The sequence below is a fragment of the Tenrec ecaudatus genome, chromosome 3 (assembly GCF_050624435.1).
Source record: "Tenrec ecaudatus isolate mTenEca1 chromosome 3, mTenEca1.hap1, whole genome shotgun sequence".
Classification (NCBI taxonomy): domain Eukaryota; kingdom Metazoa; phylum Chordata; class Mammalia; order Afrosoricida; family Tenrecidae; genus Tenrec; species Tenrec ecaudatus.
Window position 1 is genome coordinate 206596454 of NC_134532.1, and position 25867 is coordinate 206622320.

The window sequence follows — 25867 nt, forward strand, 5'->3', positions numbered from 1 at the left end:
TCTACCTTGATGCTTTTCCTTTGTTTGTTTTTTATTAAATACTTTATTGGGAGCTCTTACAGGTCTTATCATAATCCATACATTCGTCCATTGTGTCAAGCACATTTGTATATATGTTGCCATTATAATTTTCAAAGCATTTTCTTTGTACTTAAGCCCTTTAGATTAGCTCCTCATTTTTCTCTCCCTCATGAACCCTTGATAAATTATAGATTTTTGTTTTCATATCTTACATCATCCTCTGTCTCCCTTCACCCACTTTTATGTTGTTTGTCCCCCTGGGAGGGGGTTATAGGTCAGTCCTTGTGATCGATTCCCCTTTTCTTCCCCCACCTTCCCCTATCTTCCTGGTTTCTCTATTTTCTCTACTGGTCCTGAGGGGTTTATCTGTACCGGATTCCCTGTGTTGTGGGCTCTTATCTGTATCAGTGTACATGTTCTGGTCTAGTCAGATTTGTAAGGTAGAATTGAGGTCATGATAGTAGAGGGGGGGTAAGCATTAGAGAGCTAGAGCAAAGTTCTGTGTTTCATTGGTGCTATACTGTACCTTGACTGACTTGTCTCTTCTTTATGACCTTTCTGTAAGGGGATCTCCAATTTTCTACAGATGGGCTTTGGGTCTCCACTCTGCATTCCCCCCCATCCACATTGGTATGATTTTGTTCTGGTTCTTTGATGCCTGATACCTGATCCTATCAACACCTCATGATCATAGGCTTGTGTGCTTCTTCCATGTGGACTCTGTTGCTTCTTGGCTAGATGGCCGCTTATTTATCTTCAAGCCTGTAAGACTCTTTTGATAGCAGGGCACCCTCAGCTTTCTTCACCACATTTGTCCGCTTTGTCTTCAGTGATCGTGTTGGGAAGGTGAGCTTCACAGAATGCCGGATTATTAGAACAAAGTGTTCCTGTGTTGAAGGAATACTTGAGTCTAGACCCAGTATCCATCTGCTACCTTAATACTTAACCTGTAAATATAAATACATAGATATATTTCCATATCGTTATATATAAATATATTTACATATATACATGCCTGTATTTAGACCTCTATAAATGTCTTTGCCTCCTACTTCTTTCCTTTATTTCCTTTTACTCTCTCTTGTCCCACTATCATGTTCAGCCTTCATTCGGGTTCAGTAATTCCGCGCTGTTACATTGCCCTTGATTAAGTTCCACTAGGCACCGTACGTCCTTCTCTCCATCGCTTTTAATTCACTTGTTCCCTTGTCCCTGGGTTGGTTGACCGTACCCCCCTTCCTTTCTCCCACCTCCCCTTCTCCTGTGACCCTCTAGAACCATCGATCCCATTGTTTAATTCTCTGAGTTGTTTATCCTGCCTATCTTATCCAGATAGACATGCAGAGACATTGATAATCACAAAAACCAGGCAAAGCCAAGCAAAACAACAAAGGAAGACAAAACAACAATAACAAAAATAAAAAACAAAATAACAACAAAAAGAAAGACAATGACAAAAAAGGAAGCCTATAAATAGTTACTGGTCTGGAGGTACAGGGAATCCAGGGTGGATGATACCTTCAGGACCAAGGGTGTGAGGGACGATGCTGGGAGAGTGGAGGGTGAGTGGGTTGGAAAGGGGGAGCTGATTACAAGGATCCACATGTGACCTCTTCCCTGGGAGAGGGACGGCAGAGAAGGTGGGGAAGGGAGACTCCGGATAGGGCAAGATATGACAAAATAACGATGTATAAATTACCAAGGGCACATGAGGGAGGGGGGAATGGGGAGGGAGGGGGAAAAAAAAAAGAGGACCTGATGCAAGGGGCTTAAGTGGAGAGCAAATGCCTTGAGAATGATTGGGGCAGGGAATGTATGGATGTGCTTTATACAATTGATGTATGTATATGTATGGATTGTGGTAAGAGTTGTTTGAGTCCCTAATAAAATGTAAAAGAAGAAAAGAGAAAAAAATGATTAGGGCAAAGACTGTACAGATGTGCTTTATACAATTGATGTATGTATATGTATGAACTGTGAAAAGAATTGTATCAGCCCCAATAAATTGTTAAAATAAAAAAAGGAAAGAAAAAAAAAGTTACTGGTCTGTTTTTTGACCTTTAGGAGTGTTTTCCAGTCGAGTCTGAAGGGGTGCCACATTGTGGCCCCAAAGTCTATTTTTGGTATTCCCCAGGGACTTAGTTGCTTTGCTCCCCTTGCTGCTCTGTTGCTTGCCCTTAGTGTTTTGCCCCGGTGTGATGGGGTCAGATCGGACACAATTCCCCACTGAGTCTCCAGTGTTGTTCCCAGTAGCGCTATGGTTCAGTGAGGGACATCGTGTCTTATGATGGGGCCGGCCCTATGGTCCTCTCTGCGCATTGTCTGCTCTGAGCAGGAATCTCGTCTTCAGGACTTGGTGGGCCAGCATGTGTTCCACTCCCTCTCCTTCCCTCTTTGTTTCTCCCGTGTGCTCTAATCAGATGTGCCCGTCTCCCCAAGCTGTGGCTTCAGTGCTGTCCTCTGAAGTGTATTCTTCTGGGGGAGGGGGTCCACATAGTTGATATTGGGGCGGCCCCACAGACCTCTCTATTGGTTCTCTGCTACATGCCAGTATGTTGTCTTCACATCTTGGTGCACCGGGTTGAAGCCTGGTCTTTCTCTCCCTCTCCTGTGGAGATATAAACTATACCTTCCCCTTGGGTGGGTTAGTGCCCTGCTCCCCCATACCCATGTTTTCCCCCTCTTTCCCCCTCCTATTTAGTTGGCTGCCATATGTATCCCTGGATTGGGTTTGGCCCCTGCCATAATACCTGGACCTCACCCCAGGAATATATGTACATATTAGCTTATACCCTATGCCCCATTTTTTAAGCTTACCTCAGTGGACTCATGTTGTGCTTGCCCTTTTGTTCTTGGCTTACTTCGCTTAGCATACTTTCTTCCAATTCTTCCCATGTGGCAATGTTCTTCATGTGTTCATCACTGCTTTTTAGGGATACATAGTACTCCATTGTATGTATGTACCACAGATTTTGGATCCATTCGTCAGTTGATGGAAATTTGGGTTGTTTCCAACTTCATGCAATTGTGAACTGTGCTGTGATGAACATTGGAGCATGTGAACTGTGCTGTGATGAACTTTGGAGATGTCTGGCTGCGGTTTGTTTCTTGTCTCTTCTGGGTATATGCCCAGAAGGGGGATTGCTGGCTCATATGTCTGCCTGATCTTATAGGGTTGCTATGAGTCAGGATCAACTCAATGGCAGTGAGTTTGCTTGTTTTTAATGTGATTATTGGAACTGCTCCTCTTCAGTGAGGTGTGTAATGGTAGCTGATGTTGGTAATACTCTCATGGGCCTTATATGGTCCACAGGCCAGATGTCCCCCTCTGCTCCTCCACAGGGTTTCCAAGGCTATAAACCTTCATGGAAGAGGGTAACCTCATCTTTCTCCCGTGAAGCAGCTGGTGGATTTGAACCCCCAATCTTGTGGTTAGCAGTCAGACATTTACCCTATATAGGTATCTGAGACTATAAATCTTGACAAGAGCAGACAGCATCTTCTTTCTCCCTCAGAATGCTTGGTGAGTTTGAACCTCTGTCCTTGCATCAAACAGACCAGTGCCTGGCCCACAGCACCACCAGGGCAGGGGCTCAAGCCAGTGTTACCTGGCAGGTCCATTTCTCCTCCAGGTCTCAGTGCCATTGTTTATTCTATCTGCTTCACGTTTTTCTTGTGCTCTTGACAGCAGGCAGCAGAAGGCCACCTGTGAAGGGGGTACAATGAGAGTTACACCTGATAACACCTCATGAGCCCAAGCCTCACGGCCGCCCCGTAACACAAGCACAGGAAGGACTATGCTTAGGGGGCTACACTCAGAGGGCAGCCTCCTGAGGTGGGTAGAATGCAGGCCCCAGGGACCCATGGCCTGAATGCACAGCCTCACTGCACTACTGGCCAAGGGGCCCTGGCGGTCTGCCTGGTCTCCTCATGATTTCATTGCCTGGGCTGTGCTGTGTAGAGAACACATCACCCCTGCTGTTACCATCCCAGCTGACTGGCGTGCACACTGGTGTGGGTTGTCTGTGGCTCTTTATCAGTTGCGCTCAGATTTGAGCCACACATGGGTTATGGGACTGTGCCGTGAACAGCGCCGGCCCAGTGGTAGAATTCTCAGCCTCCTGCAGGAGACTCGGGCTCAGTTCCCGGCCAGTGCACAATCTCATGCACAATCTCTGCCCCTCTCTCAGGGGAGGTCTGTGTGTTGCTGTCATGCTAAGTAGGCTTCAGCAAAGCTTCCCCAGTACAAAGTACTTGGAAGAAAGGCCTGGAGATCTATTTACCAAACAGAAGCCTCTGAAAGGTCCATGGACCACCGCAGTGATATCCAGACTGTATGTGGTGCAGGGCTGGGCACTGATGTCGTGCACAGGGGGTGACTTTGAGGCCGGGCGGCTGAGGACAGACCGTACCTACGCCGACCTTGTCACTCATTGTCTTTGCTGTAGGATCCCAGCTCGCAGCTGAATGAACCATCCCAGACCCTGCTCAGAAGAGACGACTCTCAGGATAAGCTGGCACCTGGTGATGCAGTCCCCAGTGGGGTCGAAGAAGGGAGGTACAGGAGGACACGCAGGCCTCTGAGTGCCCCTGTGGGGGCCACATTTGGAAGAATCTGTTCTTTCATTCATTCGTTCCTCAAGTATTGATCATCGGCCCTGGCAGCATCTGAGGGAGGGGACAGAGAGAAGTCCTCCATGACTTCAGTACCATTGGGGACTCAACATGAATGAGCCCCATTTCATTGTCACACTGCCCCACAGGGGCCATTTATTGATTTAAAAAAACCCAAACCGTCCCATCCCCACCCCACCATCAAATTGATTCTGACTCAGTTCTCAACCTGGGGGTCACGACCCCTTTCACAGGGGTCACCTATTCATAACAGTAGCAAAATGACAGTGATGAAGTGGCAATGAAAATCATCTTATGGTTGGGGTCACCACAACCTGGGGGACTGTGCGAAAGGGCCGGGGCTTTAGGAAGGTTGAGAACCACTGCCACAGAAGGTTTCCAAGGCTGTAAATCTTTATGGGAGCAGACAGTCCCATCTTTCTCTTGTGGAGTGGTTAATGGACTTGAACCGCTGACCTTGTGATTAACAATCAACATTCGGGCCACATCACCAGAGTTCCTTTACATGAAACACAAAGACCAAATGAAGCCCACTGCCCCTGAGTCCATTCCAAGTCATAGCGACCCCATAGGTAGCCTGACCCTTTATGGGACTATGCTCAAACTCACTGCTATGGAGTCCATTCTGACTCATAGCGACCCTATAGTTCAGGGTAACACTGTCCCTTAGGGTTTCTGAGTCAGTAACTCTTGGCAGGAATTGAGAGTGGCCGGTGGGTTTAAACAGCCATGCTTTGGCTAGCCGTCCCACGCTCACCCACCAACGCCACTAGGGTCCTGGGCTTATATTTATGCAAGTGAAATAAAAGCACATATTCACAGAATGGCTTGTACCAGAATACCTCTAGCAGTTTCATTCATAATCTCCCAGATGTGTGAACCACCCAAACATCTAGCTGAAGGAAAATCGCCAGCAGATGATGCTGCGTTTCTAGAATGGATTACTATTAGACAACAAGATGTGAGCTGTTGACAAATGCAGTGGAAAGTATGGGTCACAAAATGAAACTTGGGGGTGTACTGGTTACTCACTTGTCTGCTAAGCGCAAGGTCAGCAGTTCAAAACTACCAGCTAGCTCCCTGGGAGCAAGATGAGGCTTTCTATTCCCTTAAAGAGTTAACAGTCTCAGAAATTCACAGGGACAGTTCCAATCTGTCCTATAGGGATCTGTGAATTGACATCAACTGTATGGCAGTGGGTTTGACTGGGTCACACAGATGTTGTGTTGAGCAGAAGTCTCTCACACACACCACGTAGTTAATCTTGTGTGTTGTTTACAACCAGGAAGAAGGCTGAGTCCATAGTGAAGGGAGGGAGCTTGACAAAAAGGGGCCTCAAGGGAGTTGGGTGGGTGGGTGGGGGTGGCGGTTATGAAAGTGCTCTGTGTTTGGATTGGGTGGGAGTTTCCTGGTTGCATGTACTTGTCCAAAGGTGCCCTGGTGGCACAATGGTTTGAGCCCCTAGCTGCTAACTGAGAGGTTGGCAGTTCCAATCTCCCCAGCAGCTCCACGGGATAACAAGCCCCTGTGGGGCTGCCTGCTCCGTCCTGCAGAGTTGCTGTGGGTCTCCCGTGACTGGAAGATACACCCCACCCCCACACACACTACCACCACCCACCACCACAGCATATATTTGCCAAGACTCGTTGACGTGTACACTTGTGACTTGTACGTTTCATCCTGTGAGGTTAAAATGGTAATTGGTAGGACCAGCAAAACCAAGTCCTGTATTAGAACGTAAGCCATTCCCAGATCATTCATTGTTGTTGGCTTGGTTTGGTTTAGCTTCTGGACGGAAACCAAACCAAACCAAACCAAACACCATGCCATCTACAGGGTAGAACTTCCTCTGTGGGTTTCTGAGCCTATAACTCCTTATGGGAATAGAAAGCCTCATCATTCTTCCATGAAGCCTGGTGGTTTTGAACTGCTGACCTTGAAGTTAGCAGTGCAGCCGGTACTTGCTCTACTACCAGGGATACCCAGGAAGAGTTGTGAAATTAGATCATAGAGGTCTCTATTTTGGAGCCCCTCAAAAGCCCCATATGAGTAACTCTCCACTCTCAGTCCTTCTTACCGTTGGTCAGCATTTCTTTAGCAGCCACCAAAGCAGACCAGGGGCCCCTCCACAGTGCAAAGGGCTAACACAATTGGCCGCTAACAGGAAGATTGGCAGTTCTGATCTGCCCATAGCTCCTTTAAAGAAAGGTGTGGTGATGGACTTCTGACAACTCAGCTGCTGCCCCCCCTGTGGAGCACACACACACCCCCCACACACAGGTGGGGTTACCATGACTTGGCATCGACTCAACAGCCACTGGTTGGGGTGCCAGGCGGACACCCATGGTTCTTTTAGATTCCTTGGGTGGAAATACCTTGGTCCTTGGCTTTGCACAAGAAAGAATTCACGCAGAAGCCTGGTTTGTGATCCCAGTGAAATTTTAAAAAGGACAGAAGACGATTCAGGTTTTACTCAGGCACTCTCAGGCCATTTTATACCCACACGTGGAAACCGAGGCCAGAGAAAACTGCAGCGCAGCTGAGGAGCAGCTGGAAAAGGGGGGTGAGCTCCTGATTCTGCCTTTTTTAGGGTCCTCTGCTGAGAGGTGTGGTCCACGGTACTGGTTGACCCCATTGGCTGAATTAAGCCCACCTGGTCTAGATTGGGGCCCTCCCAGGTATACTGGTTTTCTGTCTCAAAGGCCTGAGTTGTACATGCCCTCTAGCTTTCATCGGCTTCCAACTTCCGGTCAAGTTGGAAAGGAGGCCTTAGCATGTAGCGGGACAGCCTCCGTTTCCCCTTCTAGCTACCTAACAGTTCCAGTTACATCTTCCGGCATCACATGCGCAATAACACTGAGAGTTTCTCTGTCACGTTGCTCTTGGAAAGCCAAGCCCGAGCTTTCTGAGTTGGGCTGCAGTGTCAAAGCACCAGCTGCTCCTGTAAAGAGAAACCCAGCTGGGCGGCTCCACCCTGTCCTAGAGGGTCGCTGGGGGTCTTGCAGAGAGTTTTGAGGTTTTTTTATGTGGCTGCTGGAGCTCCCTGTTCTCTGCTGCAGGGGAGTTTCTGAGAACTGAGGTATTAAGGTGGAGGGTGGGCAAGGGAGGGGGTCTTTTGTGACTCTGGACCCTTATTTCCAAAGGTTTGAAGTGCCCTTCCAGGAGGGTGCTGGTCCGCAAACGCCCCTGAGCTCCTCGCGGAAGGAGAAGGCGGTCGAGTATCTACAGGAGGAGTGGCAAAGCCAGAAGGCCAGTTTGCAAGCCCAGGTAGACACACCTGAGGGTCTGCCAACACCCTGCGTGACACCCTGACTCCTGCTCATCCCGACAGAACTTTGGAAAGGAAGGGAAACCCCATCCACTATATGAGGGGGCCTCAAAAGATTCATAGAAAAAACATGGAATTAAACGATCATGGAATTTCCCCCACCAGCTCTCTGAAACCTCTCGTGTATACCTATGTAAAAGGCTGGGAGGGCATGCCAAGTGCTCAGGATACATCCGCGAACAAGAGACAGGCTCCTGGTGTTCAAGGAGCTTCTCTGTCAGTGGAAGACCATAATGGTTCAGGCGTAGAACTCTTGAAAACCAGGTTCAAGTCCCAACCAGGGCCCCTCAAGCACAGCCACCACCCACCTGCCAGTGGAGGTGTTTGCGTGTGTGTGTGTGTGTGTTGCTATAATGCCGAGCAGGTTTCAGCAGAGCTCCCAGACTGAGATGGACTAGGAAGAAAGGCCTGGTGATCCACTGCCCCCAAATCTACTCAGTGGTAACCCCTATGGGCGCCATGGCCGATCCTCTTGTCTATGGGATTGCCGTGAGCTGGGTCCCAACTCCAGCGCGGTTGTCCAAGCCCAGGTAGACAGACCCTGGGGGCGGGAGGAGAAGGGGGTGCCAACACCCTGAGTGATGCCACGTGCTGTATGATGTAGGTGAAGAGGTGGGAACAGACAGTAAGTCCTAGACATGAACACAAAGTAAATCCCAGAGTGTATTAGATGATATAAGTGTATCAGGAGTTATAATGAGGGTATTAGAAGGGGAGAGGGGCTTTGGGACCTCAACAGAGCAGGAGTTAAAGGTGGTAGGTGCGACGTTGATGGCGATGGGGGGAGCTGCCAGGAAAAGACGGGGAGAATGGAGTTGGGGTAAGACTCTGAAGGAGGGGAGGAAGACCACCTCATGGCTCCCAGTGGGGGACAACCCTGGTCCCTTCGTGGTGTCTCTTGTGTGCCCCAGACGTGTGTGATCTTTTGCCCCAGTGGATGGCTCTGAGGACCTGCCCTGCCCGAGCAGCAGCCCATCCAGTAGTGCCATTGAAGGTGGAGGAGTCATTGGACTCATCACACTGGGTGACCCTCACCAAGAAGCTGAGACGAAAATGACTGCAGAAATTAGTCATTTTTAATAAAATATCCCTGGGGTTGGTTCTAGGTTTGACTGACTGCAATCCGCAAGGTGGATAGTTTAAGACCATGGCCAGCTCATTGGGAGAAAGACTGGGCTTTCTTCTCTCTTAAACGGTTACTGTCTGGGAAGCCAGTGGGTTTGGTTTTGGTTGACTGTCTCCCAGCCCCACAGCACCTTCCCTTTGGAACCCAAACCTCTCTTCCCATTGACAACTCTGGACAGGGACCAGCTACCCTGACTTGAGGTCAGCATGGGCTGATTTGTGCTTACTTACTAGTAAATCGATAGTGAACTGTTTCAGAGAAGGGTAAAGACGTTCACTATAGATGAGTAAGTAAGCACAATCAGCCTGCACTTACCTGGCTGGCTTGCTGGGGCCTCAACCCTGGCACTGAGCCCATCCCCATTTCTTCATGCATCACTTAACTTTCGCTGCCTTTGCGGCAGCGATGCCAGCTCACAGGCCAGGGCAGAGCTGCCCCCGTGGGTTTCCAAGGCTGTAACTCTTAGTGGGAGTAGAAAGCCTTGTCTTTCTCCCTCGGAGTGGCTCGTGGCTTCCATCTGCTGACTCTGTGGGTTAGCTGCCCGTCCTGAACCCCACTGTGCCCCTCCTTAAAGCTTGCAATCTGTGCAGGTCACGCAAGGAGACCTTCGGGAGGGTTCAGGCTAGTGGGTCCCCCCTGAGGTGCACCCCCCCGCCCCCACTCCTGCAGGTCTGGCAGCTGCAGCGTGCTCTGGAGCAGCGTACCAGCACCCACCGGGAGGACCTGCAGGAGCTCCGGCAGCTCTCCCACCGGGAAAGGGAGAGGCTGCAGCGGGAGCTCCAGGAGAGCGCCCACCGGAACCAGGCCCTGAAGGCCCAGCTCGAGGCCTCCTACCAGCGAGCCCTCCAGGTAAGGGCCTGGGCTGTCCGGACCAGGAGGCTGATGGCAGCGTGGTGATGGAGTGTGCCCGTCCTTCCTGTGTGGGAGACCTTGAGGCCTGGTTTGCACACTTCACACAAATCCCCCGAGTGAACTGTCAGGCAACTTTGGGGCTTAAGATCTGGGCCAGACCGATTGGACTCAGACTTGCTCAGCCTGTCCTTCAGAGCTTCTTGTACCCCGGGTGTCTCTGGCCTTCAGGGCCATTAGCTGCAGCTCCTCCTGTGTGCCCAGAGCCCTGTCTGTGCGACCCTTTCATCAAATACCCCTGGCGACAGTTGAGCACTCCAGCCTGAGCTCTGACTTCGTTCACTCCCCTCCCACAGCTTCCAAGACGGGTCCTATCTCCATTTCCCACCCAGGTCCTGCTCAGCACTTCAGTGGATAGGGGATCAACACACAGACCCATGAACCCAAGCCGTTCCCTTTGAAGGGTGGTGGCCCGCAGAGTGACTGGCGGGTTCACACAGCCAAGCCTTTCAGCCCGCAGCAAGCGCTCACCCCTGCATCACCAGGGCTACATGCTGAGGCTTCAGTACTAGCAGACAGTCAGTCTGAAGTCGGCTCGTCACAAAGCATGGTTGTTGGCTTGAACCCCTTGTTGCAGCCCTGATGCCTGTCCATCTCCATCCATGCCTCTTCACCTCTGCCCTCTCCCTTAGTGAGCAGGATGCCCTTCACCAGGGACTGGCCTCTCCTGACAACATGCCCAAAGTCCGTGAGCATTCTGGCTTCTTTCTGGACAGGTGTGTTTACCCTTTGGGAAGCCTGTGGGACTTTGAGCGTTCCTGGCCGGCTCCTCAGGACAGGTGCGTCGGTTCTACGGTCTTCCTTAGGAGCTGCTTTCACGTCGTCCGAGATGGTTTTTCTCACTAGGCACAGGCATAGGACGAGATTGAAGGCACCCCTGGTCCTCACAGTGACATGTGTGCTCTTCAGCTCTGGAAAGAGGTCTTGTGCCTTTACCAAGCCACCCCGAAAGAGCCCGCGGACTCCGAGGGGCCGTAGGGGGCAGAGTCCTGAGGCTGTGAATCCTGGTGGAAACAGACGCCCCTCTTCCATCGTGGCAAGCCTGAGCCACCAGCCTTGGTTTGCAGCTGAGCACTCGAACCTCTGCACCACCAGGGCCCCTTGGGCTGTGCTCCACATAGCTGGAGATGCTGGTGCATTCGCTCCAGTCCCCGCAGTAGATCCTAGCCCACCCAAAGCCACTGCCGTGGAGGCCATTCTGAGGCCAAGCAGTCCTCTCGCGGGCTTCCACGGCCGTGAGTCTTTACTGGAGGAGACACAGCCAGCCATGGGTTAAAGCCAGACCTCCACTGGTGCTTGGTCCAAGCAGGCTGCTTCTCTTTTCAGAGCCCGTTTCCTCCTCTGTGAGAAGTGTGTGTGTGTGTGTGGGGGGGGGGGGGCTGTAGTGGTTAAGCACTTGCTGCTAACCAGAAGGCCGCTGATGAGCAGTGGGACCCACCAGACCTTCCCGGGGGGGAGGGGGATGACATGGCTGGCTGCTTCCGTCAGGATTACAGCCTGGGAAACGCCATGGGGCGATTCTGCTCTGTCCTTCAGGGTCGTTATGGGTCAGCATCGACTCTACTTGAAACAGGGGTCAAGGGAATAAACTTGTTCAGCTTTGGGGTTCGACCTTGGGAACACTCATTCCTCTCTCCTAGCCTCAGTGCCCTCCTGTGTAAAACGAGGCTGTGTGTGAGCCACAATTGTCTGGCTGGCCAACCCGGGCCCCGTGTGCTCGTCTGACGGCCGCTGTTACAAACCTCCAGCAACCGGCTGGCTTCGTATAGCCCACGTGCGTCACCTTTATGTTCCGGAGGAGAGCAGAGGTCCTGGGACCAAGGTGTGGACAACACACCTGCGTGCATTCTAAAGGCTCTGAGGAGGGAATCCACTTTCTCCCCTTTTCAGCTCTAAGAGGCCCCCTGTGTTCGAGCAGGGCTGCTCACCCCAAAGTAGGTGTGCCAGACCCACCCACTGGTGCTACGGAAGAAAGGTCTGGCAGTCCACTTACGTAAGAATGACAGCTGAGAAAAGTCCATGGAACATGGTTCTGCTCTGTACCACGTGGGGTCACCCCGGGGTCAGGCTTGCTGTGGGGCTGCCTGCAGTCCTTTAGGATCCCTGACCACGTAGCGGGTTTCCACGTTGAGCTGCTAACAGCGAGGCCAGTGGCACCCCGAGAGAAAGATGAGGCTGCCGATTCCCATCAAGAGTCATAGCTTTAGCCCACGGGGCAGTTCAACCTCTTTCCAACAGGGTTGCTGAGTCAGTACTGACTTGATGGCCCTGGGTGGGGTGCATTCCTTGGTTCCTGGCCCACTCTTGATTCTTCAAAGCACCTTCCAATGTCTTTCTCTGGCCTCTGTTTCCAACAACTCCCCTTCGACGCCCATTTGTATTGAGGTGAAAGTCCCTATGGTTTTCCATGTTCCTTTGAAAACTCCCTGTTGCTTTGTCACGATTTATTCCAGGTGCCTTTTGACTTCTTGTTCTCAGGATGTGCTCCTGGCACACAGATGGCCATGCATGTTTAATTTAATATGTACTGCCACCCAATCAGTGTGTGTGTGTGTGTGTGTGTGTGTGTGTGTGTCCACATGTTCTAACACCAAATTCCCAAGGAAGAACTCTGGTTGGCCCAGCTTGGAACCGGTGTCCACTCTGGCCAATCAGCTGGGACAGGGCTGGGTTCACATGGCACAAAGGGGCTGCTGTGGCCAGGCCACCAAGGCCGCTAGATGTGGAGAGGCATTGTACACCACTTGATGAGCCCAGGGCTCGATGGGCAGCTCAGGGCAGAGAGAGCAGGCCTTGGCCTCTATGTCGCCTCTCATGTCTGCCTCCCTGCCGCTTCTCCCTGCAGGCCACGGAGGAGCGCTTGCAGGAGTCCAGCCACAGCCTCCAGACCCAGCACCAGGCCCACCGGCTGGAGCTGCAGGTGGCTGAGGAGAAGGCCAGGCAAGAGCTCCAGCAGGAGCACGAGAGGATGCAGGCCCAGCAGGCTCTGCTGCTAGGTACCCCCCACTGCGCCTCACTGTGCCCCTTACTGCACCCCTATGACCCCCACCCACACTCTACTCCATGTCCTGTTAGATCCCACTGCATCCCACCCACACCCCAACCTACACCCCAACCATATCCCATCTGCACCCCAACAACTTGCCCAACCACATCTCATCCACATCCCACCATGCACTCAATCCCGTGTCCACTCTGCAAATCAATCTGCATCTCAACAGCACCCCAAGCATGCACCCCCACCACGCTGGCATGCACCTTACCACCCAGGCACATACCCGTGCCCTCAATCAGACCCAAAGCCAGGCTGGCTGAGGGCAGAGGGGTGCACCACCCACACATGCACCTCACCACCCACACATGCACCCCACTGCACACACAGGAACCCCACTACCCAGGCATGTACCACACCACCCAGGATGCACCCACCACTCAGATATTCACCTACCACCCAGCATACACCCCACCCCACAGGCCTGCACCAACCAACCAGGCATGCACCCACCACCCAGCATACACCCCACCCCACAGGCCTGCACCAACCACCCAGGCATGGACTCGCCACCCAGCATACACCCCACCCCACAGGCCTGCACCAACCACCCAGGCATGGACTCGCCACCCAGCATACACCCCACCCCACAGGCCTGCACCAACCACCCAGGCATGGACTCGCCACCCAGCATACACCCCACCCCACAGGCCTGCACCCACTACCCAGCATACACCCCACCCCACAGGCCTGCACCAACCACCCAGGCATGTACCCACCACCCAGCATACACCCCACCCCACAGGCATGCACCCACCACCCAGCACACACCCCACCCCACAGGCATGCACCCACCACCCAGCATACATCCCACCCCACAGGCATGCACCCACCACCCAGGCATGCACCCACCACCCAGCATACACCCCACCGGCATGCACCAACCACCCAGGCATGCACCCGCCACCCAGCATGCACCCCCACCACCCAAACATGCACCCCACCACCTAGACCCAAAGCGAGGCTTCAGGCACACCCGGAAGCCAGGACTGGCTGAGGACCAGGCACCATGTGGGCTTCTCACCCTGGCCACTCAGAGGGCCAGGTCACTCTGCGCCTCGTTTTCCCCTTCCATCAAACGGGCTTACCGAGAATGATGTCCTTGATAAGATGGATCCACACCGTGGTTGCAACAATGGCCCAAACATAACCACAAGTGTGAGGATGGTGCAGGATCAGGCAGTGCTTGATTGTTGTGCGCTGAGTCACCAAGCAACTTGTGGACGATGGATTGGCCCTGTGGCTGCCCTGAAGGGCTCCGGCATAAGAGCAAGTGCGAGGATGGTGAGGGACCGGCTGTGTTTCACTGTGTGCGTAGGGCTGCTATGGGTCGGGGCCTACTCGATGGCACCGAACAACAGGACCGCCAAGTATTTCTTCCTAGTTTGGGTCCAGACCTTTCCCTGAAGCCTGTCCAATATGGTGGCCCTGCTGCTATTTGAACAACTGGTGGCCTGGCTTCCAGCATCCCAGCAACATGTAAGCCAGCACATACGACAACATCCCAGGCTAGAGCTTGCTGTTAAAGGGGCCCTCTGTAAGGAAACCCCGTATGGAGGGCCAGAGACAGGGCGCAAGTCTCCCCAGGTGTGGATCAGGCTGGTCAAGCCCTGGTGACACCAACTGCGATGGCAGCTGTGGACACAGATGTGTCTGACACCCCTCCCCAGCCCCTCTGACCCCCCAGAAGCCCTGTGCTTTTGGGGCAACGCAAGCCCTGGGAAGCAACTCAGGAAGAAGGAGCTTGCTGGACTGTATCATGACGATGAAGCACGGAAGGGGGCAGAGGGGCACCTGCCAGAATACCAGGTGCCAGGAGACAGTCTAGGTGCCCTGCTCCAGTTCTAGTGTCTGTCTTAGACCCCTCCGCCAGACTCAGTGTGGGCTGCTGTAACCAAGTCCCCCAAACTGAGTGGCTCCATTCAGCAGAAACACAGAGCCAAGCTCCCTGGGAAGTCTCCAGGGGGGAATCTGCTCCGTGACTTTCTCTTGGTAACCCAGGGCTGGGCCTTAGCCTGCAGATGCATCACTCCCGCCTCTGCCTGTCTTCCCATGGCCACCTCCCTCGTCTCTGTCAGGGTCTTTAAGGACGCCTGTCATTGTGAACTTGCTCTGGTATCATCTCCCCTTGCTCCAGTAAAACCTCATGCTACCTACTTACACCTGCAAATGCCCTGCTTCCAAAGGTCGTGTGTAGGACATGGATTTGGGGAACACCATTGAACTCAGTACACTCTGTGAAATGTTGGGTGCACCTGTGTTCTCCAGAGTACCTGGTACACTAGGACTTGGACTCAAGATGGATGGACAGATGACAGGATGGATGACAGATGGCAGGATGAATGGACAGGTGGCAGGATGGATGGACAGAGGACAGGATGGGTGGGCGGGTGGACAGGTAGAGTGAGGGAGGGATGGAAATGTGGGGTTAAATTAATTATTCTACAGTAACTCTAGTCATGTCCTGTTTTTATTTTACTTAGGTTTGTAATCTTTTTTATTTTTAACACTTGGGTTGGATTTTTGTTTTGTTTATTATGTGTCTGGGTTTTTGTATTGAGAAAGTCCTCAATACTTGGTAGCTGTTCTTACTATTATCTCGGACTACGTTTAAGGGAGCTCAACCCAGAGCCTTCAGCAGCTGCCCCTCCAACCCACTTGGCTCCCCACCCTAGTCTGTTGTCCCGACAGGACTGACTACAGCCCTGCAGCCCTTCTAACCTGCTGGTCTCTCTCCAGAGTCCCTGAGGCAGGAGCTGTCTGAGCAGCGGATTGCCTGCTCTGAGCACCAGCAGGACCTGGTGGCCCTGCAGGCCCAGCTGAGGGCTCTGGGCAACTCGGGTCAACAGCTGGCTGGCCCGCAGTCTCCAGGGGACAGCGGACACCAAGGCCTCACCACCCAGGTAAGTGTCCTGCCAACATCTCTCCACTAGGTGCTTCTTAGGGCTGTAGCCATTAGTCCAGGAAGATAGACTTCAGGGTCTGATGTGGGGAGATCCCTCTCCTGCCAGATCCCTCTGGGACTAGGTCTAGGGACCTAAATACTGTGTGTGCTTATTGAACAGACCCATGGACTCTAGGCGGGTTCCAGGCAGGACTCAAGGTTGGGGTCACTCAATACCCCTAGCCAGACCCCAGGTTTCGGCCTCCCTGACCCTGCATTGGCTCTCCTTGAACTTCCGGGTCAGGTGGCACTCCTCCATACCCACCCCCTGCCCCCACCTCGCTCCCCTAAATGCCCAGGGCTCTCTCTCAGCCGGCCTTCAGGTCTCCATTCACAGGGAGCCTACAAGGCAAAGGCAGAAGGCAGTGGGGTTCATGGCTCACTGCGTTCATCCGTAAACCAGTTCAGGACCCGGTGTGGCCAGATCCCAAAGCAGCAGCCTTGAAGAGATGCGGTGTGCTCCAAGCTGGCACCCCCGGGCCTCTGCCTGGGCCCCTGTGGACCTGGTATCTGGTGTGCATGTCCACATGTCCATCCTGCGCCTCCTAAAGGCCCGTCCCTTTGCAGGAGCGAGGTGACTCTGACTCCCTAACCACGGGCGCCTGCGAGCAGGGGCCGAGCAACGCGGTGTGGCAGCTGAGGGCCGAGGTGGAACTGCACCGGCAGGAGGCGATGCAGCTCCGCGAGCAGCTCAGGTCGGTCTGTCTGCGGGAGCCCCAGATGCCCTGCTGGCTGGGGGCCAGCCTCTGCCATCTGCTGTCTGGCTCCCCTACGGGTCCACCAGAGGAAAAACAACGAACAACTAGCATCGGTTCTGATACCTAACGATCCCATAAGACCAGTTAGAGCCGTGTGTTCGAGGCTGTAAATCTGTGGCAGTAGAACGACTCATCTTGAGTTGGCAGTCCAGGGCGTAACCCACCAAAGAGATTAGGCCCAAGAAAAGCCTCGTCTACTCTGTCCTATGGGTCACAATGAGGAGTAATGTCTGTGACGCCAACAACAATGCTATCATTATTGATCCATGTGCAGCCATCTATTGTGACTCCTGAATTCAGAACCTCTATTTCTGTTGTCATCAGAAGGTACTTTTTAACGATACATGCCACTTCTTAACATTCAGTCCACTTATTATGGAGGGAGCATGTACCTTGCCAGGAATTTGTTTCTCGAAGCTGTTGAGTAGGAAGGTGCTGGAAGCCGAGAATGGATTGAGCCACCACCCCCCACCCCACCCCCCAGGCTGCCCAGATTCATTCCCATCCACGGCTGTGGCGCCAGGACGCACACCCAGCACACTGGGGAACAGATCCCTGGGACCAGGACAGCTCTAACTGCTGCCCGCCTGCCCCCAGGTCGCTGGAGGAGGAGCAGCAGGGCCAGCAGGCCCGGGAGGTGGAAGCGCTGCGCCGAGAGCACCGGGAGGAGATGCAGACCATGGTGGCGGACTTTAGCAGCGCCCAGGCCCGGCTCCAGGCCCGGCTGGCTGCCCTGGAGGCAGAGTAAGTGTGGCCCCCACAGCAGACAGTCCAGCGTCCCTGGAACTTCCCTGGTTTTAAAACGGAAGGCCTGGCACCTGCCCTCTCCCCCCACCCCCCCGCCCCCAGGAACGCCCTTAGGCCCAGACCAACTAGAGTGAGTGGTCTTAACTCTATCAGGAATACCACTGGGTGGGTGATTTCAGCGAAAAGAAACTAGCAGCCTGGATCCAGGGCTCCCGCTGTGGGGAGTGGTTCTTTGTCCGCTGCGGGGGAAGGCCCTTGGGTGTGCTTCGCTACCATCCATAGGGTTGCTTGGAGACCTCCACATGGCGTCTGTCTGTCCCCATGTCCCTGGAGAAGGACATCATGCTGTGTAATGCAGAGGTTCAGTATAACAGATGACTGCGATGGCTTTACAGCAGGCTCAACTCCCCCCAAGTGTTTCCTTCTGCTGTGCATGCGCACTCTGAGTCCTGCTCTGTGGCGTCTCCGGGCAGGCTCTTGATTGTCTGCGTCTGACCTGCTCCTTTCATCGCCCCAAAGTCCAACAGGAGCACCACTGCCCTCACCCACACGCCCCTTTAACAGCCAAACCAGAAGAGGAGGAGCACTGGTTTTGCTTTCACCCTCTGTTGTAAAAGCGGATGTCCTCTCCGGATGGCTTTTGGTTAGCAGAAATCAGCTTTGGAAAAGTAGGTGGGTGGGGGTGGGGGTGGGAGCGTGGGGGGGTTCCTGCAATAATGAAACCTTACAAAGAGCTCTGCTGGGCTTCGGTCACAATACACTCAGGGCGGGAGGGCGGGGCGCCCTATGCAGAGTGTGGCCAGGGTGGCATTTTGCACGTCTGGCAGGGACAGGCCATCCCTTTGGAGGAAGTGCACAGGCCTGAAAACAGCCCGAGGGTGCCGTGGGCTGAGAGTGGGCCAGCCAAAGGAAAGGGGGGCATGCTGGGAGGATGATGTTTGGCTGTGTTCGCAGGGAATGTCCGGTCCCAGGGGAGCTGAGGTTCAAGTAGATGTGGCATCTTCTTGTTTACCTTCCTGTTTGAAAAAATACTGTGTGTGTTTTCAGGGAACACAACAGGCCCCACATTCAACCAGCTAACCGTTACATAAAACTTAAACTTCTAAAAGGAACCTGTACACCTCCTTTGTTAACTATTCTTATGCCATTTTCATTGTAAGCCCTCGTATGAGGTAAATCAGGGCGAGGAACTCTATTTCTCTTTGGGTTATTTCCTGGAGGGGGATGCCATATTCTGCCCCCTATGCGGTAACCAAGATAAGGAAAGGGGAAAACTGGATGATAAACTTTTTTAGAATCTTGCACAAAAGCACTCCAAATAATTATGGCAAGGCCAATCAAACAAGTCCAAATACATATCGAGAGAGGGTTTGGTCAGCCAACTCCCACCATCCAGCTTCTCTGAAGCCGGGCCAGGCGTCATTCGACTCTGTCTTCGACGTCAAGCGGCAGGTCCCCTCACCACGATCTTCTTCAGACAGTCCGGCTTCTCTGATTATTTGGTAGCAGACCTATTGATTGAGCGCAGTAAGGGAACCCAACCCTGTCTGGATTTTAAACCGGGCATTCTTCCCTTGTTCTGCTTGAATAAACGCCTCTTGGTCCATGTACAGGCTCTGCGTGAAAACCGCAAAGTGTTCGGCCATTCCCTTTCTTCTCAATGGCGGCATACACTCATGGTCACATTTTGGCTCTCGTAGCCTTGTTCAGATTTTCCTCAACTTGAACTTACATATGAGCAGCTCATGCTCTGCTCCCTTGTCAGCATCCGGCTTTATTCAGGCTGCTGAGAGTGAGCTTTCCCATGGTCTCTTCTCACGGATGCAGTCAGCTTGAACTCTGGATCCCAGCTGGAGACGTCCACCTGGCGTGGTTGAAAAAAGGTCCTTGCTATGAACAACTCATTGTCTTGCAAAATCCTGTCATGTCATCTCCAGCTTTGTTCCCATCATCGAGACCGTATTTTCCAACCTCTGGTCCTGGCCTCGTAGTGATGGTGTTTTCTTAAGGTCCACTGTGCTCATGAGAGTGGTTTTTTTTGTTCTGAGCCAGTATGTTATTTAACTGAGAAGTGACCCTCGGCTCTTGTTGGTTCGAGGTTTAGAGCTCACAGGGAGAATCTTGGGGAGTCTGTCGGCCTCAAGCTGACTGACTGACCTGGTCACTCTGGCTGTGGAGAGATGATGGTGGAGTCTGGTGGAGGCAGGGAGACCGGTCACTGTAGTGCTCCAGGTCACATGGTGAGTTTAAATGCAGCTCCTTTGACTCCAAGCCTGTGCGCTTAAGGATTATTCTGTTTTCTCCAATGCCGAGCAAACCATCCAGAAGCCACCCGTGGGAGGTTTTATCAGTTGCATGTGCCAGGTGCCCTTGATTTCACTGAATCTTCATAACCAACCAGTTTAATGCCCATTGGGAAGAGGAAGGAGCTGAGGCTTGTGGGCAAATTTCACATAGCCCAGAAAAAGTATTCAACCATAGGACAACTCTTTATGGAGCTGTGACCACGGCAGTCTAGGCCCTCTTCAGTCCCCAGCTCTTGGAGGGATTCTCTCTGACTTCCCAGAGAGGGCATGCGGTGTCCCAGATCTGCCAGGAGGTGGCAACAGAGGCACGCCAGCAACTGTCAACCCTGCCAGGTGTGGCCCTGTTTTCTGGCCCTGGGCTCTTTGGTGCAGCCAGGGCTAAGGCTGGTGGCACAGGGAATTAACCACTAGGCTGCCCACATCCAGGTTGGTGTCTCAAACCCACAAGCTTTCTCTACAGGAGAAATCCAAGGCCGCCTGCTCCCATAAAGATCTACAGCCTCAGAGACCCACAAGGGCAGGTCTCCTCTGCCCTGTAGGGTCACTAGGAATGGGAATTGACTCAAGGTCAGTAGGTGTGGGTGGATGTTTGGGCCTCTACTCCCTGGTCTTGACACCCCACTGAATGCAGCAGCCACATGCTCACAAAACCAGGCTCCTTGAGCCATTGAGTCTGGATGCACCCCCAAAACTATTACTCTGAAGTCATCTTTAAACTTTACACCAAAAAATACCCCCTTGCAGTTGTTTTTAAATTTAACAAAACCAAGCCCATCACCATGGGCCCAATTGCAACCCTAGATAGAGTTTCTGAGGCTGCATGTCTGTCTTTACAGAAGTTGGCCGGCTGGTCTTTCTCCCGAGGCGTGGCTGGTAGGTTTGAACCCACGACCTAATGCAGGAGGGGGGGGGGAGCCCCCAGGGCTCCTTCAGTCAAATTCTTGTTTTCAGTTTAATTAATACAGACTGTTCCTTGAACAGAGTTCCCAGTTGTCATGGCATTCAGGTTTTCAGGAGTCCTGGAGGCTGGATGGACCCCCCACAACTATTGCCCCAAGATCATTTTTAAACTATAAACCAACCACATCCCCTGAAATCTTCTTTAAAACTGGACGACAGTTACGCTTTTGCTGGTAAAATGTTTGCCTTGAGTTCCACTCTTTGATGAAGTGCCCACAAGGGGGGGGTTCAAAGAGCCCATGGGAAAATGGAACCAAAATGGCGTTCCCCACGACTTTTCTGCAGCCCCCTTGTCCGCGGGGTCAAATGGACAGCTCCCAACTGCGGCTGGACAGCTGGGGCAGGGGTGAGGGGTGGCGGTGGATTTAGGCCAGTGGGGGAGGGGCAGCTTCGGAGAGACCAGGTGCTGTACATGAGCCAGACAAGAACAACTGAGACGTAAGATTGAAATAAACAGAAAAGTTTAGTAACAAAAGAAGACGAAGAACCTGCGTAGGGACCAGCGACCTGAAAAGAAAAAATGGATCGCCGGTCCCCCTGCTTACAGACCTGGGGTTTTATAAGGCTTCATTAAGCTGCTGAGCTGTGCAAGCAAGCTGGTACAGAAGCAGAACTTGCTGACTTGCTGTTGAGCAGGGCAACTGAGTAACTTGGTACAGAAGCAGACTTTGCAGTTGCACAATTTCCTGGTCCGGGATAGTCTCTTGCTGGTTTTTTGGGGTTTTTTTAGGAATGAGGGTTATTTGGTTCCCCCTTTTTTATAAGGCCTGAGGCTGCACTTTAGGACTGGTGCAGAATGATTGCTTAATATAAAATGGCTTTATTTAGGCTATTACACTGGGAGACGGTTTTACAACTCCGAGAGGGTCCTGCATGTCCCCGTGCTTCCCGAAGGTGTTGAGTTGCTGTGTTTTGCTGGGTACAAGGAAGCTTCAAAAAGCATGGGGGGAATGGGATCCAGAGAGGATGGGAGTTTCCTAGACTCTCTGAAGCCCCCTCACATATTCACCACAATCATTTTTTCCCGAAGAACCAGAGCCCAGGCTCCTTGTCCTTGAAGCCCGGACAGCTCAGGCTAGCGTCTGCAGCCCGGACAAGACTCTGGGCCTCAGTTTCCTCCTTGTGGCAGAGTGCCTGCTCAGAGGAAGCACCAAGGTGGGAGGGGGCATCCCCCAGCACTCGTTCTTCTCTGTCTGGGGGACTAACTGAGAGTCTGCTTACAACAGGCTCAGAGATTCCAGGGAGCAGCCGGGGAAGGGGGCGTCGCAGCCGGAGGACCTGCAGCTCATTGGCCGCCTGCAGAGCCGCCTGAAGGAGAGAGAGGACATCATCAAGCAGCTCACGGTGAGGCTGTGAGCCTTGCCTGGGGACCTCACCAGGGACCTTGACTCTGCCCCCCCAGCATTTCCTGGGTACCTACCAGCTTCATCTTGATATGGCCAGCAAAACCCCCTCCCAAAGGATCCTGGGTTGGTTTCCTGTGTGGAAAGGATTCTGGTTGCCCAGTGGTTAGACACCAAGCTGGGAGTCAAGGTTGGCAGGTTGAACCAGCAGTCCCTCCAGGGGGGAACTGTGAAGCAGTCTGCTTCTGGAAAGATGAACAGCCTTGGAAACCCTCGGGGGCAGTTCCTCTGTCCTGCAGGGTCCCCGTGAGTCAGGATCCTCTGGGCAGCAGTTGTCGTCTAGGGTCACAATGAGTCAGAATTGACTCAGTGTCAGTGAGGTGCTTTGCTTTTTGTTTTCCAATCGGTCCCATAGAACAGTGTAGACCTGCCCGCCCAGGTTTCAGAGAGTGGGAATCTTCCCGTGAACAGTCTCATCTTCCTCCTTGGAAGAGCTGGTGGGTTTGAACCTTGGGGCCAGCAGCCCAACTCACAAACCGAAACCAAACTCTCTGCCATTGAGTCAATACTGACTCCTAGCGACCGCCTGCAGAGCTGCCCCTAAACCAGAAGCCACTTGCCATCAAATCCATTCTGAAGCCAATTGTGGCCTCTTTCTCCAGAGTGGCTGGTAGGTTCGAGCCTTTGACCTTCTGATTCACAGATGAACCGAGCCACCAGGGCCCCTTAAACAGAAAATCCTCTCTACCTGTCCCTGTGACTCCGCTTCCCAGGGCCTCCTCCCTGTCTCTTCCGGCCCCTTCCCCTATTACAAGGACCACCCCTCCGAGGCACCAGGACAGTTCCCAGGGGATGGCCTTCAGCATGGGGGACAGTGGGTGCTGAATTCACACATGGCAGTGTGGGTGACAACCAGAAATCTCCCTCCAGCTGTGCCCCTCCTCCCCGCTTCCCCCATGCTTCCCACAACCTTGAACCTAGCCCTATCATCTCTCAGTGACTCATGAAACTGAAGAATCCATTATCAGGTCTCCGTGCCCCTGCCTCGCCCCGTGCTGGTCCCACAGAACCAGAGCAGCTAGGGACTGGGGTGGGTGTGTGTGGATAGAAGCCGGTCTGGCAGGGCTGTGTTAACACCCTGCCCATCTCCTACGGGGTGAAGCCCAGGCTTAGTCCTGGCCCTCTAGCCCCTTATTGTCCTGACTCCAGCCCTGGGCGGTAACCGGAGAATCTACACAATATCCGGAAATCCAGAGAAGTCATTAGGAATTAACACTCACTTGGCGTTGCTGGGGTGAAGTGAGGAGCCATGGAGGCGCAGTGGTTAGGAAGCAGATGGACTCTGGGCCTGTACTTAAATCTTATCACGGTACAACATGGTTTGTCAGGGGAAGCCAGCCCCTAACACATCATTACAGGTCTGGTAGGCGCAATTGGACAGCGATAATAAGTAAAGATCATACTAAAGTTATAGAGAGCATGAGAGATAGAAGTTTTGAAATAAATGGAGTCAGACACAGTTCATGGTAGCATGCTCACCTCAGCCCCACTTGGTGGCCCACGTGGAAGGAGAGAAAGATCTTTAATGCAACCAAAGCTGCAGCCGCGGATCTGGGGCCCTGGCCTGAGCCCCCACCCTCCGCGTGTCTCTTGCCACTCATGCGCAGCGCTGTTGTTCAGGCTCTGGACAGACGCGCTTGTGTTGGTTTTGTAGGAGAGACGCTTCCATTACGCGGCGTTCCCCAGCGCCATGTCCCATCGGAACCGGTCCTTTTCCTTCCATCCTCATCCGGGGTATTTGACCCCTTCCATGAAGGTAAGTTTCCCCACTGCTTCTCATGCACGCCACTCCACGGCTCAATTGTCGCTTCCTGCAGGTGGCGGTGGTGAGGGCCCATCGAGTCGGTTCTGCCCACAGTGACTGTACGCACAGCAGCATGCAACACCGCCCTGCCCTTCACCATCCACGCGATTGTCCCTAATATTTGAGCACATTCTTGCAGCCACTGTCAATCCATCTCATCCAGGGCCGGCCTTCCCGCTGCCCCTCGACTTTACCTAGCAGGCAGGTCCTTCTCCAAAGACAGGTCGCACCGACGACATGTCTAAAGTACATGAGACGAGGTCTCACCATCCTTGCCTTAAGCTTCTTCTAAGACATTTGTTTGCTGGCTTGGCTGTCCACGGTACTGCTGGAGAGGGGTGGACACAGTCTGCTCGCCCAGGCACTCTGCCCGAGGCCAAGACCATGTCCATCCTTGGTTTTGGATCAGAAGGAAGCCAGTGGAGGTCTCATCTGAGTGGGGACTCTGCAAATGGATTGGGGGCCGCCGCCGTCATCCATAGCTTCTGCAAACTGGGGTGCTCAGAATGCAAGCTCTTACACGAACCCATTGCTGGGACTCACGGAGCTTTCCTCTCTTCCATGCAGAAGAAGAGGGTGGAGGAAGTGCCCAGCCGAGTGGTCAGCGTGCCAAACCTCGCCTCCTACGCCAAGAACTTCCTGAGTGGCGACCTGAGCTCCAGGATCAGTGCCCCTCCAATTACCAAGTCACCCAGTCTGGACCCCAGCCCCGGCGCTGGCCGGCCCTACAAACCCAGCCAGGCTCCAGATGCTAAAACTGCCTCAAGGTACGGGGGAGGGGAGAGCTAGGAGGCTGTGTCCTGATGGACAGATGGGATGTTGGGTTCATGCTGACACCAGGCTTTTGAATGATAAACCAGTCCAGCCCTGGACAAAGGGTCATCCAGCCGCCAGAGTGAAACAAGCCCTGTCTGACCCCGAACGAGGCACCTCAGGGATTCTGCAGGAGACCCAGCGTCCACTGGGCCAGGACCCCTCACCTGCAGCCACCCAGCATCCAGCATACCAAATTCCAGAAAAACTTCTGTCCCAGGGATTATCACACCAGGAGCCCCGGTGGTTTAGCGGGCTATGTGCTGGGCTGCTCAGCACAAGGTGGGTGGTTCAAACCCACCAGCCACTCCAAGGGAGGAGAGCAAGGCTTTCTGCTCCCATGGAAAGCTGCACCCACAGGACAGTTCCACCCTGACTGTAGGGTCCCCAGGTGTCAGCACTGACTTGCTGGCAGTGGGTTTCATTTTTATTAGATTGGCAACCTGACTCCCTTAGCCGACTTCAGCTCCTAGTGCACACAGAGATGCACTTGCTTCCGCTGGCCACAAGATCCGGCTTCAGATTCCAGCCCCACCCTGTTCGTTCTTAGCTGTGTGACTTTGGGCAAGTGACTTGACCTCTTTGGGTCTGTTTCCTCTGGCACGGGGGAACCAGCAGCTCATCGGAATGCTGTGGGACTAAGGAAAGAGCACCCACTGGGCCTCATGAGGAAGGCCCCCAAATAGTTCCAATTCCTCCATTATTGCTGGTGTTTCTTAATGTGTGGTGCATCCTGGGATTTTTAGATCTCGTAATCCGTGGGGTGCCTGATGGCATATGATGACCTCAGACCTGTTTCTCCAGAACCATTTCTCTGCCAGGAGCATGCAGACGTTCCCTTCTTCTTGTTGGCTCCCTGCTGGTCAGCCTGCCCCACATGCTCTAATTCTGGGCCTGCAATTTGGCATTCCAGAGCTGCCCCCTTCTCTGCTGTCCCCCTGCCAAGGGCCCCGCCTGCCCAGGGACCATTTGCACAAATGAGGAGCCTTGGTGGTGCTGTGGGGGAAGCACCCGGTTGCCATAAGGTCAGCGGTTCAAACCCATCAGTTACCACTCAGGTG

General features: G+C 53.2%; 1 protein-coding gene across 1 annotated transcript in view; it reads left to right on the forward strand.

Annotated features, from left to right (window-relative positions):
- Window positions 1-25867, forward strand: part of FAM184B (family with sequence similarity 184 member B) — a 107879-nt gene that overhangs the window by 79004 nt on the left and 3008 nt on the right. Inside the window, exons 8-17 of the mRNA XM_075543595.1 lie at window positions 4470-4579; window positions 7800-7923; window positions 9780-9959; window positions 12865-13015; window positions 15811-15974; window positions 16583-16710; window positions 17371-17517; window positions 22013-22130; window positions 23844-23945; window positions 24561-24760. Of these exons, the coding sequence (XP_075399710.1) occupies window positions 4470-4579; window positions 7800-7923; window positions 9780-9959; window positions 12865-13015; window positions 15811-15974; window positions 16583-16710; window positions 17371-17517; window positions 22013-22130; window positions 23844-23945; window positions 24561-24760 (1424 nt within the window). The remainder of the gene's footprint in view (window positions 1-4469; window positions 4580-7799; window positions 7924-9779; window positions 9960-12864; window positions 13016-15810; window positions 15975-16582; window positions 16711-17370; window positions 17518-22012; window positions 22131-23843; window positions 23946-24560; window positions 24761-25867) is intronic.